At 38.5% G+C, this 17,005-nt stretch overlaps 1 protein-coding gene across 8 annotated transcripts in view; it reads right to left on the bottom strand.

Moving 5' to 3' along the window:
• Positions 1-1,183: 1,183 nt before the first annotated feature.
• The window catches only part of Clcn3 (Cl-/H+ antiporter 3), an 82,275-nt gene continuing 66,453 nt past the window's right edge, over positions 1,184-17,005 (bottom strand). For 6 of the 8 annotated variants that reach the window (XM_085843948.1, XM_029480340.1, XM_021171070.3 and 3 more), the window contains 4 exons: positions 12,536-12,934; positions 8,913-9,129; positions 4,327-4,402; positions 1,184-2,734 (listed from right to left, as the gene is read on the bottom strand). In XM_085843948.1, the coding sequence (XP_085700074.1) occupies positions 2,576-2,734; positions 4,327-4,402; positions 8,913-9,129; positions 12,536-12,934 (851 nt within the window). In that variant the 3' untranslated portion in view covers positions 1,184-2,575. The remainder of the gene's footprint in view (positions 2,735-4,326; positions 4,403-8,912; positions 9,130-12,535; positions 12,935-17,005) is intronic. The other 2 variants (XM_021171074.3, XM_021171076.3) reach the window with 1 other exon arrangement.

The raw sequence follows: 17,005 nt of genomic DNA, 5'->3' as shown, positions 1-17,005 counted from the left end.
TTTACTGTAATGATATGCAGCTTTTACTACACTAGTATAAATAAAAACAGATAAATACAGCTCTAGGCAACATCACAGGTTAACAAACTAAGCATTCTTCATGAACCAAAACCAAAAACGATTATTAATAGATGCTGACACACTCGCCCATTTTCATCATACCTTCTCAAAAAGGGTACTCAAATGAGGCGCTGCACTTAGTATATTGGTCAATAAGTTTGCCAATTAGCTAGGCACATGTAGTTCATGGTATCCACTATCTTATTTGGTTGGAAATCAACCAAACCTTTATGAAAAGAGAAAAGCAGAACAGATAGTAATACCCAAAAGAAAGAAAAATCAAACCCCAAACCTCTGAACGCATTAAAAACACGGCACTTTTCATGTGTTTCAGCAGTAAGACACATCAGATAGAGAAATGTAACAAAGAAAATGAATGCTTTAATATGGATCCTGAAATGTCACTCTCTGAAGATGGGTCATGAAACCAGAATATGAAAGAAAAGGAAATGTGGGGGGAAAAAATCATGTTCAGTTCCATCCTGTTAAACTACAAAGAAACTGGCGTCTCCTTTGAAGACTTGGAACCCAGAAGGGGCTGAGCCACCAATCAGCAGTGCTGGAGAGTTAGTGCCCAGCAGTGTCTTCCATATTGCAGGTATACTTTAAGAGCCACAGAAGTATCATTAAAAATGAGTTCACTCTATTTAGCCAAAGAACAACGAAGAATATTGAAATCCATCAGGAGTAAAAAGACAAAATATCACTGGCAGACAGCAATTTTGGGGAACTTTGGATCACTCTAATATGGCTTCCTGATTTTCTAAGTCTTCAAGATCATACAGACCTAATGTGATTTCATATTTATTAAAAATGGCTCATGCCAGTTGTTTCAGAAAATATCTGTCCGCACAAATGCATTTGGCCTTTGAAAAATGCATACTTGAAGACTATCTGGGCAGTCTAGTGAGTAAACACCCTCTGCCAGTTGGAAATTAAGACCACGATTAAAACACTGCCAATATCAATTCCTTATACTCTGAGGTACATTATAACTAATCTGTAAAAACGTGCACCATATCTACTGAAATCATCACAGAACACTTCAGGGATGGCTGTGACCGACCCAGTGACTCAAAGGTTAAAACCACACTGTGATTTTCTTGATTTCATTTTTGATTGATTTTTCTTTAAAAAAAAAAAAAAAAAAGGTTTGGCTTTAATCTACTACTAGTAATTTATGGTATTTTCAACTTTCTAGTTTGTGTTCAAGATGGACAGGTCAAAGGTCATAGCCCAGGAGATGGCAGTGAGAAATCAGAAGGTATCATATGTACTCTGGATCACGGACATGACTACCTCTTCTTAAACCCTTGTGCCCACGGTAACCTTTACTCATACCTCCATATTTGTAAGTTAGAATTAGTCTATAAAAAAAGTCACATTAAAAAGGTAAAATTATTTATGTGCAATATTAACTGATCTGCATTTTATAAATTTTAATCCATAAAAATATAAATAAAAATGGTAAATTTTTAAGAAAAGAAATATACATTTAGTGCAAGTTATGAATTACAGTTCATCTCCAGTGTCAGCAGTGAAACATCCTGAAATAAAAGAATGATCTAATTTGAAGAACAAAATTCCAGTGTTTAACATGCAATTAATACCAGGTACAGCTAAACAGAATCCTTCCCTCTCTACAGTCACGGCAGCAGCGTTTGCTTTCATTATGCTGAACAGCACTTCTCTGTCATAGTAGTAATCTCAGAAATAGAGAATTTGCATAAGACTAGGTCACATTATCCATAAAGTCTGAGAGGAAAAAATAAAACTGATTAGAGTCAAGTTTGTTTTAGATTCTGAACCACACAGCACACAAGCTGGGGGATTTCATTCACACCTCCAGATTTTCCCTGCTTGGCCAGCAGTGGTGTGTGCACACATTTCCAAGCCTTTAGTGATGGTACAGACTACATGGTTAATGGCACAAGAAACATTCCCTTCTTGTGATGAAACGTCAGTAAAATCACAGTACATCTCAATATGAGAAAGGACTGCTTCAAAAGGACACACCAAAGAGGTTTTGTTACAGCTCGAGAGGAGGAAGGGGAAGGGAGGAGAGAGAAGCTCTTTTGGAATGTAGAAAGGTGATGCTTAACTATACAATTCATGAGTTTAACACAACAGTTCTGATATAAAAGGGCAAGACCTTGCAGTCTTAATAGATGGCTCAATTCAAAGTAATCCCTCCAGAAATAGGGACTGTAATGCGTCTCTGTGGTGCTGATATAAGCGCCAGATGCTTCAGGATCCCAGTGACGGCTCCATGGAGGCTCAAGCCTGCACTCACACTGCATAGCCTCAGTGAGTGCAGACGGTGCAGAGCAACATGAGATGAATTACTGTTCCAGTTAGCTAGGGAAATCCCTCACTCTCTTCCTTCTCCCTCCCCAAACAATCCCTCTGCTCTCCCAGCATTATTTGCAAACCGGGTTGCAAAGCTGGCCTTGTATTTCCTTTCCTGTTTTGTTTTTTTTTTGAAAGAAGAAAAAAAGTGGACGAGTCCCGCAGATTAAAGAATTGTGCTATTCAACAAACGAACTTCCTCTTCTGTCTCCTCTCTGTCCTCATCTACAGGACTCAGTTGAACATTATTGAAGCGGGGTCTTGGTTTGCCGTCTGGGCCATATGACGGAGGATATCTTTTTTTGTTATAATGCCAAGGAGGCGTCTGAAAAGGATAAACAGAAAAAGCTATTAAAATAAAAGGGAAAAGACAAGAGGAGCTAAATCTATGGATAAATCCTTTTTGTTGACAGGAATAGAGAGCAAAGCAAGCAGCCTGATTATGCTTATTTTAAAAGGTGTTTTACTGCAAAGACAATGAAATTACCCAGCAACCATCCTCTGACAAAAAATACTGTGGCCACTTAGAGTGTGAGGTCCTTCCCACTGGGGCTGAGGACACAGGCCTCACTGAAGCAGAGCTATTCTGATTCAAGTATGCCAACAAAAAAGTAGCAAAAACTGGGAAGATGTTTGAACAGAAAATAATACTGATCCAGTTTGAAAAGGAACCTATTGCCATTATATTAGAAAACAATTTAAAACCGCAATAGTTTGTAGAACCAAAATCTTTAAGAAATAATTTGCCTAGTTGTATGCAGACTATTCCTGAAAGCACATCCAATTGAGATGAGACACATAACCAATGATCTACGCAGAGCTTCTCCTCCCAGACTTGACAGTGTGACAACCCAGGGTTCTGAAAGCATACTTAGGGTTTCTGCTTTTCAATTTTGTGCTCCCCCCAAAGAAGATACAGTGCTTTATTGAAAGTTTTGGATGTTAATGTTTACATTAAACAGTAGGTAAGAAATCAAGAGGCAATCCTAAAAGATTATTATAGGTGAAGCAGAAAGCAGAATGAATGAGAAGCTACTATATTTGGTTAGTAGTTTTAAAAAGGATGCATGAAACACTTGTGAAATATTAGCATACAATAGAAATACATACTTAAACAAATGGGGACAGGTTTCATATAATTATGAGAATTGCAGGTCAAAATAATTTGAGGTATTAATTGTTAAAGTCACACAATTTGTTATGCACAAATCAAAACTGTATCTCTAATCAATGACACCACTAAGACATAAAGCCTATTAAGACAGAAGCTACCTATGTCAGTCTAGAAACACGGAACAAAGGGGCACACACAGGAGCTATGGACAACCCATAACGAAATGGAGGACACACATTTTGACTGAGAATCTATAAGGGTAGCAGAGACAGAACAAATGCTTTGAGAGCTGATCTCTGCACTGTGCTCCAGTTAGGGTGCCAGTTCACAATGGACTTGGTCAGCACTTCTGCTGCTAAGCTCAGTTCAAGTCACAAAGCAGCTTAGATTCACATGATCACAGATTAGGAAGCAAAAAAAAAAAAAGGGGGGGGTTGGAGGTGAAGAGCTGGGGCAGACAGGGTTGGCAGTTTTTAACCAGTCAGGAGTCTTCTGAGACTGGTGAATCCACTAGGGTAGACAGACTTTTCATGCTTAAACAAGTCCAATAATGTTCTCCGCATTACCCAACTGTCAGCAGGACTTAATTGTAACTAATTCTGATGAGAGATGTTAGTTGCTGCTTACTTTCTAAGAATGCAATTTTAGACAGTATATCTAAATTTGTCTCACAGACATCGGGGCAGACACCAGTATAACTGGCAGCAGGGTGGGACTGTGGCAGGGAGAACTGAACAGTTCACAAGTTTCATGCCTCCTGACTTCTAGGGTGTCTAGTGAGGACAGCTGACACAGCTAATCACCAAGGGCTCCACGTGCTGCTTTAGTTGCTCGAGATGCTCTAAAATGTTCTTCTTTGTGATGATCCCCAAGACAATCCTGAAACAGATTATTATGCTAATAACTGTGAGAAATTAAACTGAAGGAGGTTCCAATCATAATGATAAAGAATGAGAGAAGGAAATAAAACATAAACCGTAAGAATGTTCCTCATGAACTTGAGATAAAAATAAGATGGTTTAAGAATCTAGGTTCCATTTTCAGACATTCTACTAACTTAAAAGGTGACACAATACTACTTTTAGTGGTTGAGTTTATTTTTAAATTAAAAATCAAAATAATGAAAGTATGACTAAATTTTAACGATGGAGATGAATAAAAGTGAAAAAGAAACGTAATGACACACAGCTACCGGCCGCCACACTTGGGACTACTTTCAGTGTTCTTTCCCTGGATGACCAGCTCTCAGTTTCTGAGGTAACAACCTACCCACTGTGTGTGCTGGAGAGGAGGGGCTTAGTCAGAAAGCCACCCCCCCCTTTTGGTTTTGGTTTTTTGAGACAGGGTTTCTCTGTTTAGCCCTGGCTGTCCTGGGACTCACTCTGTAGACCAGGCTGGCCTCGAACTCAGAAATCCGCCTGACTCTGTCTCCCGAGTGCTGAGATTAAAGGCGTGCGCCACCACGCCCGGCTAATGAGAAGACTTAAGAAATCTCCTAGACCTTAACTATTTATTTGGAAATCCAATTAAGGAAGAATACATGTAAATACTACCGACCTCATTTTCAGGAACTGAATCTCATTTCTTAAGAGATGGTAATAAAACATTCATGGGTACTCAAAATGAGTTTTAATGCATATTTTTCTAAGTAATTTTTCTCAGTTTATGTCATTACCATCACATCTTACAAAAAAATTCTCATAAATTCTCATGAAGATACTTGTAACTAGACTACTTTTAATTATTAAGTACCTTGATAGTTATTTTCCAAAAATAAATGAATTTGCCTACAATATGTGATGATATAAATTTCAGAAGCCCTTCTAAAATGCCTTCAGAATAATCAGGCATTTCCTTAATGATCTGTCTGCTTAAGTCAACTTTCCTGTTAAGCTGCCTTGGAAATATCTGATTTATTTTCCTTCTTTTCCTTCCTTCCTCCTTTCTTTCCTTTCCTTTTCTCTTTCCCCCTTTCCCTTTTTCATTCCTTTCCCTTCCTTTTCTTTTTGTGACACAGGCTTTCCCTGTGTAGCCCTGGGACTCGCTCTGTAGACCAGGCTGCCCTTGAACCCAGAGTGGCATCTGCTTCCTGAGTGCTGGGACTTAAAGGTGTGTGCCACCATACCCCACCAAAATTGTGTACAAAGAGTCACTATGGGACTTGAAAGCAATCTGAAAATATTTAGAAACATTTCCCTCATGAAACAATAGCTGGGGCTAGAGAGGCAGGAAGCATATTCACATTGTTTTGTTTAAAACAACGGTGTGAAGTTTTCAGAGCATGTGACTGACCTCCCCAGAAAGCTCAAACCTGTACTGTATGAAATGTGCATTTGTCCCCTAGAGGAATGTCCTTGGGCAAAACACTTGAGGGTTTTGAGGGGGGTTTTTTGTTGTTGTTTTAGATTTGGGGTTGGTGGTGACTATGTTTAAAGTATATTGTACACATGTATGAAATGTAATGAATTTCATGATTTTGTACAACTAATATATAATAATAAAAAACAAGGTTATTTCTTAAAGCTATAAAGTCTATAGGTTTTTATGGTTAGGCGATGTGGGATTCTTAGCACTTAAATATAGTAAGAGCAGTTTGATTCTTGTGTGTGCTTTGCTTAATTTCAGCTTCCCATTTGTATTAGTAAGCTCGGTCAGTGTCTGACAGGATGAGGTACATGACATATTTGCACAGACAAGGCAGCACACTTAGGAGTATACACATGTATGCATTTGGATACACTGGAACATTTATGAACTTTCTCATGCAGAATTTTTAGGAGAGGAAAAACTGGTCATAAAGTTCCTCTTCACCAGTCAAGACTGACTTGAGAAGATGAAGTTAGTTTCAGGGTTGCTCTTTCAGTTTTAAAGAATGAAATGAAAAAAAAAAAAAAAAAAAAAAAACCTCAACGCAAAATGTTTCTGATCTATCAGCAATCTGAAGTTTACAAATAATGATGTGGAAGTTAGTAAGGCTTTAGAAACTGGCATTTCCCAAAGTATGCTCTAAGAAACAGCAATTCCAACAGTGCATCACCCCACCAAAAAATGTCAGCATTTTCAGGCAAACTAGGTAAGCTATGATTTCATTACTGACAGCTGGAGAATCAAAAGCCATCAACATCTTCAAAGTCCAAAGAAATCTTCAGCAATAACTTAATTCAATACTTCTCAAACTTATCAGTCACATAAACGTCTAGCAACTTTTACTACTCGCCTGTTTGTCCTTTAAACTGTGAGAACTAGGGTTTCTTAAACAAACAGAGATGTTCTGTTAGCATATAAAATATGGGACGACACTGACATGACATCCTGTCTGTATCTGTTCTCATTACTTCTCCACTCTTTTTACCTGGACCGAGAGTCCCTGGTTTGCTGCATCTTAATTCCCCCAAATAGGTCTTCTCCACTGCTAAGTAAGGTACTACACGAAGAAGGAAGACAAGAACTACCTGAACTCCAGTCTTCACTTTAAAGCATGCTGTCTTTCCTCAGTTTTAGCCACTTTGAGAATAAAACGCCTCCCTACTCAGTAGTTCAAGACAATAAAGTCAAGGGTTTCCTCCCCAAATGAGCTTTTCTTTCCAAATGTATTTCTGTGAACTAAGGAAAATATGATCAAGGCTGTGAGACATGACCCTGGAGGAAAGTTCCTTCACTTTGTTTCTATGCCAGCGGCAGCAGATAAAACTGTATGTAACTAATTCTTGTCCCCCTAAAAAATAATTTAATCCTTTTTAAAGTCTATAACTGCCGAAATCCTGTCAATTAACCACTAAAGTGACATATAAAAATTAATCTACACAGTAGACTAATTTAACCACAAGAACTGAACAGAACCGAACAGAACTGGTGTTTGTCGGTGCAAAAGAGAACCTAAGCCAGGCCCAGGGAACTCAAAGCCAACAGTGGCTTAAGAAAACTCACATTCGGTTCCAAGCAAGCCATATAATTGCACAAAGGGCCTGAGGCAAAGCTTGATTTATCAAATTTTAAACAAAGAAATTTGGTAGCATTTTTAAAAATCAGGTAAGAGCAAACAAAATAAAACAGTAGACAATAGTATTTTATAAAACACCTCTGATTTATCTCTATCACACTCTAGAAGGTAAACACCCAATGTGGCTCTAATATTCCCACTTTCTGCTTCGTGTTGTTTTAAGTAGAATAAATAACTATGATATACTGCTGTTCCTAACCCAATATGGTATAATGTAGAGGCCCAGAAAATGTTTTAAGAGATTAAGAAATCATGAAGAAAGAATATTCTGTCAGTAAACTATGCTATAGCAGGATTCTGGGATTTTGTGAGCTGGGGAGTTAATTTGAAAACGTCATTACACCTGTCAAACAGAACCTGACCTACCTGGTTTTCTGAGCTTTACGATGATGAGAAAAGGTGTCAAAGTATTCAGTAAGTTGTCTTCTTTTGTTTTTTGTTTTGTTTTTTAATGCCACCTTTTCCTAGAGAGGGCTCATACGTTCTGTTACCCACAAGGTTTTATACAAAACTTTAAAAAGATAAAATTAGTTGTGATTCTCTGATGTGTATGCTACAGTATTTAATCAGCTTCACTTTATTCAGGGTGAGCCACGGGTTCATAACAAACCCAGAAAAACATGTTTCCCTTCCCTAACATTTCTGTTGCAAGATTTCACACGAAATGTTCTATGAATTCCAACAAGTCACTGGCAAGCAAGCAAATAACCATAATCTCAGTGTCCCTGAAGTTCACAAGGGTCACAGACTCAAGGCCAGCTCCAACTACAGTGAGGCCCCGTCTCAGCAACAAAAATCAACAAGTAAAACATTTAAAATTCAGCGAAGAAAAATAAAATATGGAAATAAAAGGCCCTCAATACATGAATGGTTTTAAGTAACTAACAGTTCAGTTTATGGGTCTGATTTGTTTTAGAGAAGGTAGACCAAAATAAATAGATAAATAAATAAATAGGTAAGAAGAAAAACCAGAGTTATAGATTTTTAATTAAACTGCAAATTTTCACATATTATTTCATTAACGATAAATACTGGCTCAAATAGCACATACCAAAATATCTGGAAAAAGAGGTACAAAAAACCCTATAAATAAAAAGGAAATACAAAAAGAAAAATGGTTTTGTCAATGCTCCCTACCCCCAGGAAAGAAACACCTCAAGTTCAAAAAGCTCTTTATGTGGAGATGTCTCCCTATCTATTTCTTCTCTGACTGTGAAATACAATATCCTCTTACTCTCAGGCAAGTGTGAAGCGTGACTGATCTACATTTATAACTGTAAGCCAGACACTCCCACTTGGGAGCTGACTCGGACTCTACCCTGAAAAGACTCCATCAGTAAGGAGCATTAATTACAGTGAGTCAGCTGTCTTCTGTAGTGTTACACTTACCCGTTGTGAGTTACAAGGCACTGCCTCAGACCAAGCTTTCGGAAGATGTCTACCACAATCTCCATTGGGGTGTGGTCTGTCACTGTAAAAGGGCTCATGTCAAGGATGCTTCTCAGTTTTAATGGCCGCGGACTTTCTGCTGGAAGAGATGGAGTATGCTGTGCAAAACACACCCGAGAACTGCCAACAATCCCTTCTTGTTTTTTTCTGGCACTTTCTGAAAAAGAGAGAGAGACGAGGATCCATTTTCAATTGGTGGATTTTCTTTTCTTATAGGCAACTTTGCTTATTCTGACAATAAAAACAGTGTGTTCTATGACTTCTGGTCCCTCTCCTTTTTGACTGACAAAGAACTTAACAGTAATTTCCTATAGTTTTATTCTGGTATGATTTTCAATGGTGCTGAACTATTATTTTCTACCTTCAGAAACATGGAAGCAGGTTTGAAATTGGAATTTTATTTAAAACCTGTAGACATCATCACAAGAACACTTTACTACAGAGTCCATCATCAACTGAAGTCCGCCTATGTTGAGCAATTTATTCTGCACTGGAGACTAAAGCCGCTCACCCTTGCTCTGTCTTGCTGTCACCCCACTACTGTGCAATTACACTCCATAAAGGCTCTATCAATTTCTCCTCCCCTTCAATGTGCCCCGTTTCTTCTCCCACCTTTGAGAGTGTAAGACAGAAGGTGAAAGGACAGAAAGCGACCACACTCAGGAAAATGGCAACCTGAGACATGAAACATGGGCAGAACATGCAAATGAAAGGCATGCAGCCTTGTACTTGGTCTTTTGACAAACATTACTGAATACTATGTGTGGTATAAATATACTATTAGTTATAGTGAAAATATTTTGACCATAAATTTTGCTACAAAATATTTAAGCCAAAATAATAAACTACAGTCTGACTGGGAAGAAGGGAAAACTACTGCTTGGAAGTGAATGCTACCAGGCTTCTTCCTCTTTCTGGCCACTAAAGCTATACTCAGCTATGCTGTCACACATCTGGGTACCAGGCACTAAGTGAGGTCCCAATGGCTTGTGAACCAGCCACCTGACAAGTACAGTCATGGTATGAAAGAGACCAACATAAACGGTTCTTTAAAAATGCTTCCTATGTTGCTTTTAGACTGTACGAATGCACCTAACAGCGTGTGCGTGACAACTGAATGTCCAATGTAAACAGCAACAGCGGATATGCATAATGGAGGCAGACACAGAATATGATGGGAAGCATGACGTCAATAATAGCAAGAGTATGAAGAGTGAAAGTGCAGCTTTTACACGCAGTAGGTTATCAGGAGGAGACAATCAGACTTAGCATGCTTGAATACTGTAATAGGGGTGTGCACATCATTTAATACTCAAGTATAAAAAGCAAACATTTTATAAATAACTGTAGTTACAATAATCTATTAATACAAACAACAGTAACAATGTGGTATCAAATAGTTAAAATGTTAAATATATAAATAATAACAACTATATCACCAATGAAAATAACTAAATATTCAAACATTTAGATGTGGCGATACATTTTATGAAAATGTCTCTTGTATTCAAAGAGACTGGAACTTCTGAGTTACTAATGCATCTTGAGGTCACTTAAAAAACTGAAATTAAGCTGATTTCTTGTTGTGTAGTCTTCAGCCTGTTTAACTTGCCTTTTAAGAGAACAATATAACAACTTTATTTGTCTTCAATTCTTCCATGTAGTCAGCTTTTACAACCTAAGCTAAAGCACAGCTTTAATCTTAAATTACATACTATTCTTCCATGCTCCTGACCAGAGTAATGTATGCCTGTACATGTAGACTGGGTTAGTAATTTCCTGAAAAGAGCAAACAATTGAAAAATAGCTTTATACAGGCAATATTTGCCATGAATGCTAGGAACAGATATTATTTGGTAACAGTACATCTGCAGCTATGCTTGCTTTTCTGAGTGCTTCTAGGTCAGCTGAAGTAAGTGAATCCCTTGCAAAACTCTCAGATTTTATAAAGCACCCTTATCCCTTTCCTGTGCCATGCTTTCTGTGCTGTTCAAGAAACCCAGAGCAGGGGCTGGAGAGATGGCTCAGTGGTTAAGAGCACTGACTGCTCTTCCAGAGGTCCTGAGTTCAAATCCCAGCAACCACATGGTGGCTCACAACCATCTGTAAAGGGATCTGGTGTTTCTGACAACAGCTTCAGTGTACTCGTATAAATAAAATAAATTAAAAAAAAAAAAAAAAGAAACCCAGAGCAAAGCTTTTTGGTAGGGACACCACCAACACAGAGACAGATATACAACAAAACATAGCAAGAGGGACAATGAGATACACAGAACAGAATTCAAGCAGACACAGACAGACAGACACATGTATGCACACATGTGACAGATAAGCCAAAAACCATAAGCTCCAGACACAGTGACAAGTAGAGAATTCAACCTTGACCTTGCTCTTTCTCAAGTTAATTCAAGAGCAAGCCTGTAATTCCACTCCTTAATGTGAGAACGAAACGCCCTGCGCCTCTGAGGTAGCATTTAATACATTTAACCAACACATTTATAACGGAAAAGTTGGTTTTGCTTTTACTTACTGCAGTGCAGGGAGCAAACCCAGAGCCTGGTGCTAGACACATTTACCAACTGAGCTGCATCCCTACCCAAAAATGCTTAATTCTATCTAAGAAAAAAAAAAAAAAAAGGCGTACTTTTTCGAGTGCCCTTGTGTGACAGAAGGTAGCAGAAGTGGACGTCCAGCCTCTTTGCCTTACATGGGTCATTTTAAGAAGTTGAGGTGGAGGGAGGATGATCAAGAATTAAGTCATCCTCAGCTACATAGAGATTTTTGAGGAAGCCAGTCTGGGCTCAAAAAATTCTGTGGTATTTCAAATATCCTATTTTGTTGAGCATGGACAAATATATATATACTGTACAGAACTGATTTTTCAATTAATTTTTTTAAAGTTTACAGAAGATATACTGGCAAATATTTAAGATATGTTCAAAATTCATCTTGTGATGGAAGATTTCTGATGCCACATCTTGATATTTCAGGTATATTCCTCTAAACCAACATTATTTCCTGTGCAACAGTCTCTCTGTCAAGTGACAAAAGTTGAAGTCAGTATCTCTCTACAGCAGGTAGGAATATGAATTACTAAATGTGTCATGGCTTCAAACCCTGGCCATTCCTTTCCCTGTCTTTAGGAACTCCAAAGCTCTTTTAAGACCTTTTCCCCTTTTCTTGGGCTGGTGACTAGCAGCAATGCTAGAAAACGGGAAGGATTGTAACACCTGAGGGTTGTTTGACATTTCTAGCTCAAGGTACTGCCCAAAAATCTATGGAATAGCAGATCAATGGCTTAATGAGTCTCTTTCTCACCTCTGACATCATGAGGAAGAAAATTTAGAGTTGCTGACAGAGATTAAAGCTCTCACTGGCCTTCCTATCACAGGGCAGAAAAGTAACCACTGAAGCATACATTGCTTTCCTACAGAACACAAGACTTAAACTAACATCACTTGCCCCTGAAAGCCCAACCAATTAAACATCATTGCTTTTTCTCCACCTAAAATGTACTACATACAAGACATATACATTCATGAAGTTGTCTGTCAAAGCCGTACCTATTGCAATAGTCAGGTCTCTTCTGAGGGCAAATCCCACTAATCTCTGAGATTCTTTTGACATTATAACAGGAAAGCCATTATAGCTGGTTTCATTAATCATGTTTTCTATGTCATCTACTGTCATATTGTCCTGTGTCAAAACAGCTAAGGGAGGGTCACTTCTTCGAGGTCTCATGACATCAGCAGCCAGGGTTGTATGTGTGAATTCTTCTTTTGCATCCAAGAAAGGGTACCCATTTAGTCGGATGTGTGCTTCATAAATACCTTCCCTACCAAAGGCATCACCAACCCATTTACTGGTCATTACTGCAGCCATAAGAGGAACAATATATTCCAAGCCTCCAGTAAGTTCAAAAACAATAACCACCAGAGACACAGTCATTCTTGTCACACCACCTGAAAGAAATGAACACCAGTGGTCAGGAAAGGCAGGACTCTCACCAGGACAAGATACTAGAGTCTCATACTAGGCAGGTGAGCAGGAAATCGAGACAGCTCTTATCAGTGAAAAGCATTATCATTCAAAACGACTTCTCTCAGGATAATAACCGTTATCCTGAGACGATCTGGAGAAAAATCCATCTGGCTATACCATGGAAGATGATTATAACACTTGTAAACCTTTTCTAACATTAAAAAAACAAACAACAAGCTGAGCAAGAAAAGAGACTTTGCCATTTTGATTTACGGCTGAAGCAAAGAAAAATTTCACTATTATAAAAGTTTACTATAACTTTTTTTTTGTTTTTGGTTTTTCGAGACAGGGTTTCTCTGTGTAGCCCTGGCTCTCCTGGAACTCACTTTGTAGACCAGGCTAGCCTCGAACTCAGAAATCCACCTGCCTCTGCCTCCTAAGTGATGGGATTAAAGGTGTGCGCCACCACCGCCTGGCTTTACTATAACTTCTTAAATACAAGTAAGCACATCACAGCTTTCTTGCTTGCTACCAGTTTAGAAATTGTGTGTGTATGTATATGTAGAATATTAAATAAAATTCCTTATGTCTTTTCAAAATGTGTAAAATATTTTGAAGCCTTGTGACTTATTAACAGTGTAAGTGATAACGTTAGGTATAAAATTCATTTGATCTGGGTAGGGTGTTTACGTAGCTTGTGCAAGGATCTGAGTTTGAGTCCAACATCCCAAGAAGGAGGTGGAGGAGGAGGGCCAGGAAGTCCCCTGCTTTCCTCAGATGAGCATTCTCAGCTGTCATCTCTCTGTCCTAGTCCCTCTACTCCTCCCTGGCCTTTGCTAGACTCCTGTCCTGCACACCACACCTGACTACTTGTTCTGTCAACTACAGATAGACTTTTAAGTAGCTACCAAAGAAAACAACACACGCATGAAATCCACATTTCTCTTCTTTACCAAGGAAGGGCCATTCTCTGATCCCAAATTCTTGCACACACTTCCTCTCAATCTAGGTGATTCTTTTTGAAACCTAAAGTTTTATTCCAATATCTCAACTGTTCACCTCTACAGATTTGAATTCTTCTCTAAGATACCTGAGTCCTTTTCTCAGGATTCTCATTGTTAATAAACTAGCCGAAGACCCAAATTATTCTTTCATTAAAAAAAAAAAAAGTATGCTCCTTTAAAAAAATCTTCTTTGAGATATATTTTATTATGTGTAACTGTTTGCCTGAGTATTACATCTGAGCACCTGAAGGCCAGAAGAGGATTTCTGATATTTGGGAACTGGAGTTACCAACAGTTATGGACCACCATGTGAGGTTTTGTGACTCAAACCTAGGTCTTTGGAAGAGCAGCCCGTGCTCCTGACTGATGAGCCATCTCTCAGTCCCTGTGCTCTCATTCTCATAGCACTTTATCTTACCTCCTTGACTCTCAGACCCCATTACTTTCAACCTACTTCACAACTACTTTGTGTTTTTAAAGACAGGGTCTTACTATGCAGCCCAGGCTGGCCTCCATTTCTGCTGGGATGACAGGCATGCACAGACACAGTGGCTTAAGTGTCATTTCCACTGTGTTGCTCTTCTGGTCAGAAGACCTAACAACTTGGCCAGTGAGATGGATTGGCAAGCAAAGCAGTTGCTGACAAACATGATGTTCTGAGCTCAACCCCCATGTCCCACATGGAAGTAGAGAACTGATTTTCATAAACTGTCCACTAACCTCCATATGCAAATATAACAATATTCTGAAACACACCACCAAAATAAATCCATAACTGTAACTTAAGAAGCTCACAGTGCTTGTCAGTTCAGTAAGCCTTTCAATTTCTTAACCTAAAAAAACCAAGGACTGCCATACATCACGTGCACACCTCCTCTATGTCAGCATGTCCTTGCCAGTTTATAAAGGCTTTTTCTTGAATTAAACTAAGAACTTATTGTACCAGGAATCATGATCACATCCTTATGTGCATGCTATCTCACACAATTCTCACAACAATCAAGGGATACACTGGCATTTCCATTTTATAGATGAGAAAAGTAAATATCAAAGAACCAAAGGAACTTTTTCAAAGTCATCAAGCTAAAAATGGAAAACCAAGACTCTAAAACAAATTGGAACAAATTCAAATACAAATTCATCCTGATGCAACCTCAGATACTAATCTTTTTATAATCTAGTTCTTACCAATTCAATGTTTCCCAGAATATTCAAAATGTACTACATAATACATTTCTTCAAATTATGAATTCCAAATATATTTTCATACAAATTTATCTTTGCATTAGAATCTTCCTATAACCAGAGTACCCTGGGAAAGCCTCAAAGAGTAATAACTATGGCTCTGAATTACTCCAAGGACTTATGTCTGTGAGAAGGAGCTACATGACAAAAGTAAAGAAGTGTGTGTGTGTGTGTGTGTGTGTGTGTGTGTGTGTGTGTGTGGCACATGTGCATGCGTGTGGGTACACGGCAGTGCTAGAGGAGGACACCTGCTGCTTTCCTCTACTACTCTGCCTGATTCCTTTAACAAAGGATCTCACACTGGAAAGCTCCCTAGCCAGTGAGCTCCTAGAACCCACCTGTGCCCACCCTCCAATGCCGGGGTCACAGAAATGCAGTCAAGCCTGGCTTTGGGATTGGCCCTGGGGATCAGAATGAGGTCCTCACGCTTGCATGCCAAGAGCTCTTGCTCACTGAACCACCTCCAGCCCTCTATTATATGTTTTATCTTAGCATATCCCCAAAAGCCTGTGATTCTTCAAAATACAGCTTTAAAAAATGAGTATGACTTTAACTCATTCATGTTTAAACATGAATTGAGAACCAGACAAATCTGTCTGATGGAAAATGACCCTAAAGTTAATTGCTTGAAGAATCAGATTTCAAAGACTGGTGGATTTTGAAATTGTCATCAGTAGGCTCATAATTCTAGTGGAACGAAGGCATAGCCAAATAAAAGAACTGTGGATTGATAGTCTTTAAAAAGGGCTACCTCAAAGATAGATCTTGACCAAAGCTTTGGAAGTATGAAGGTGATATGTATAAATGTATAACTTCTCAGTTAAAAATTACCTTTAAACAGGCAGGCAGTGGTAGCACGCACCTTGGGAACACTTGGGAGGCAGAAGCAGGTGGATTTCTGAGTTCAAGGCCAGCCTGGTCTACAAAGTGAGTTCCAGGACAGGCAGGGCTATACAGAGAAACCCTGTCTCGAAAAACCCAATTACCTTGAAGACAATCCAATTCCTACTGTGCCCTTCCTGAAACAGTTGAGCTCTTAGTCCCTCTAACTTCTGCCCTGCACTCTGTGAGCCCAGGCAGTACACACTGCTGTTTTCTTGCTGCTGGACTCTTCCTAGAGGCAGCCCACACTTCAGTCTTCTCTCACCTCTCACCTTACCTGCTTCAATGCTAAAGAGAATGTGGAGGCTAAATACTTGCTACTTTGGTGGAAATGATTTCTAATTTCATTTGATGTTACTCTTCTGCAGATTCTGAGTGCTGAGCAAAATCGTAGTCAAAGGACCAACTGTTAGTCAATATTATACCAAAAATTGGTGGAAAATTTAAATATAAAACCAAATAACAAGTTTTCAGCCAAAGAGGACAATGAACAGATTCTTACAGATTTAAAACTATTATTTTGCTTTTATGTCACTAAAATGAAGTTACCATTTCTTTTCTACAAATGTAACTTAGATGCTAAAGAGTTGATATGATAAATCTTTATTAAGGCTGATAAGTTATTATAGAGTTTAATGTGAGGCTATTCTGAAGCTTCATTATAATGCTGACTTTAGGAACACTGCTGCTATCAATTGTTACACATAGACTAAGATCTCTATCAGTGAAAAACCAAGATTCTTTGAATAGGATTCAGATTAAGGCTATGTTGTACCAAGATGGTTTCTGTCATAAAGCATTATGTGATATTATAAATATGGTAACTATTATTACATTTTTACAGTAAACAAATGTTCTTAGACAAAACAAAATCCAGTACTACACAAGACTATTAGTGCTTCATTTCTTTTAAAACGTTTC

Source organism: Mus caroli, unplaced genomic scaffold, assembly GCF_978045245.1.
Source record: "Mus caroli unplaced genomic scaffold, Mus_caroli_1 scaffold_10, whole genome shotgun sequence".
Classification (NCBI taxonomy): Eukaryota; Metazoa; Chordata; class Mammalia; order Rodentia; family Muridae; genus Mus; species Mus caroli.
This window is presented reverse-complemented; position numbering and strand designations above follow the sequence as displayed.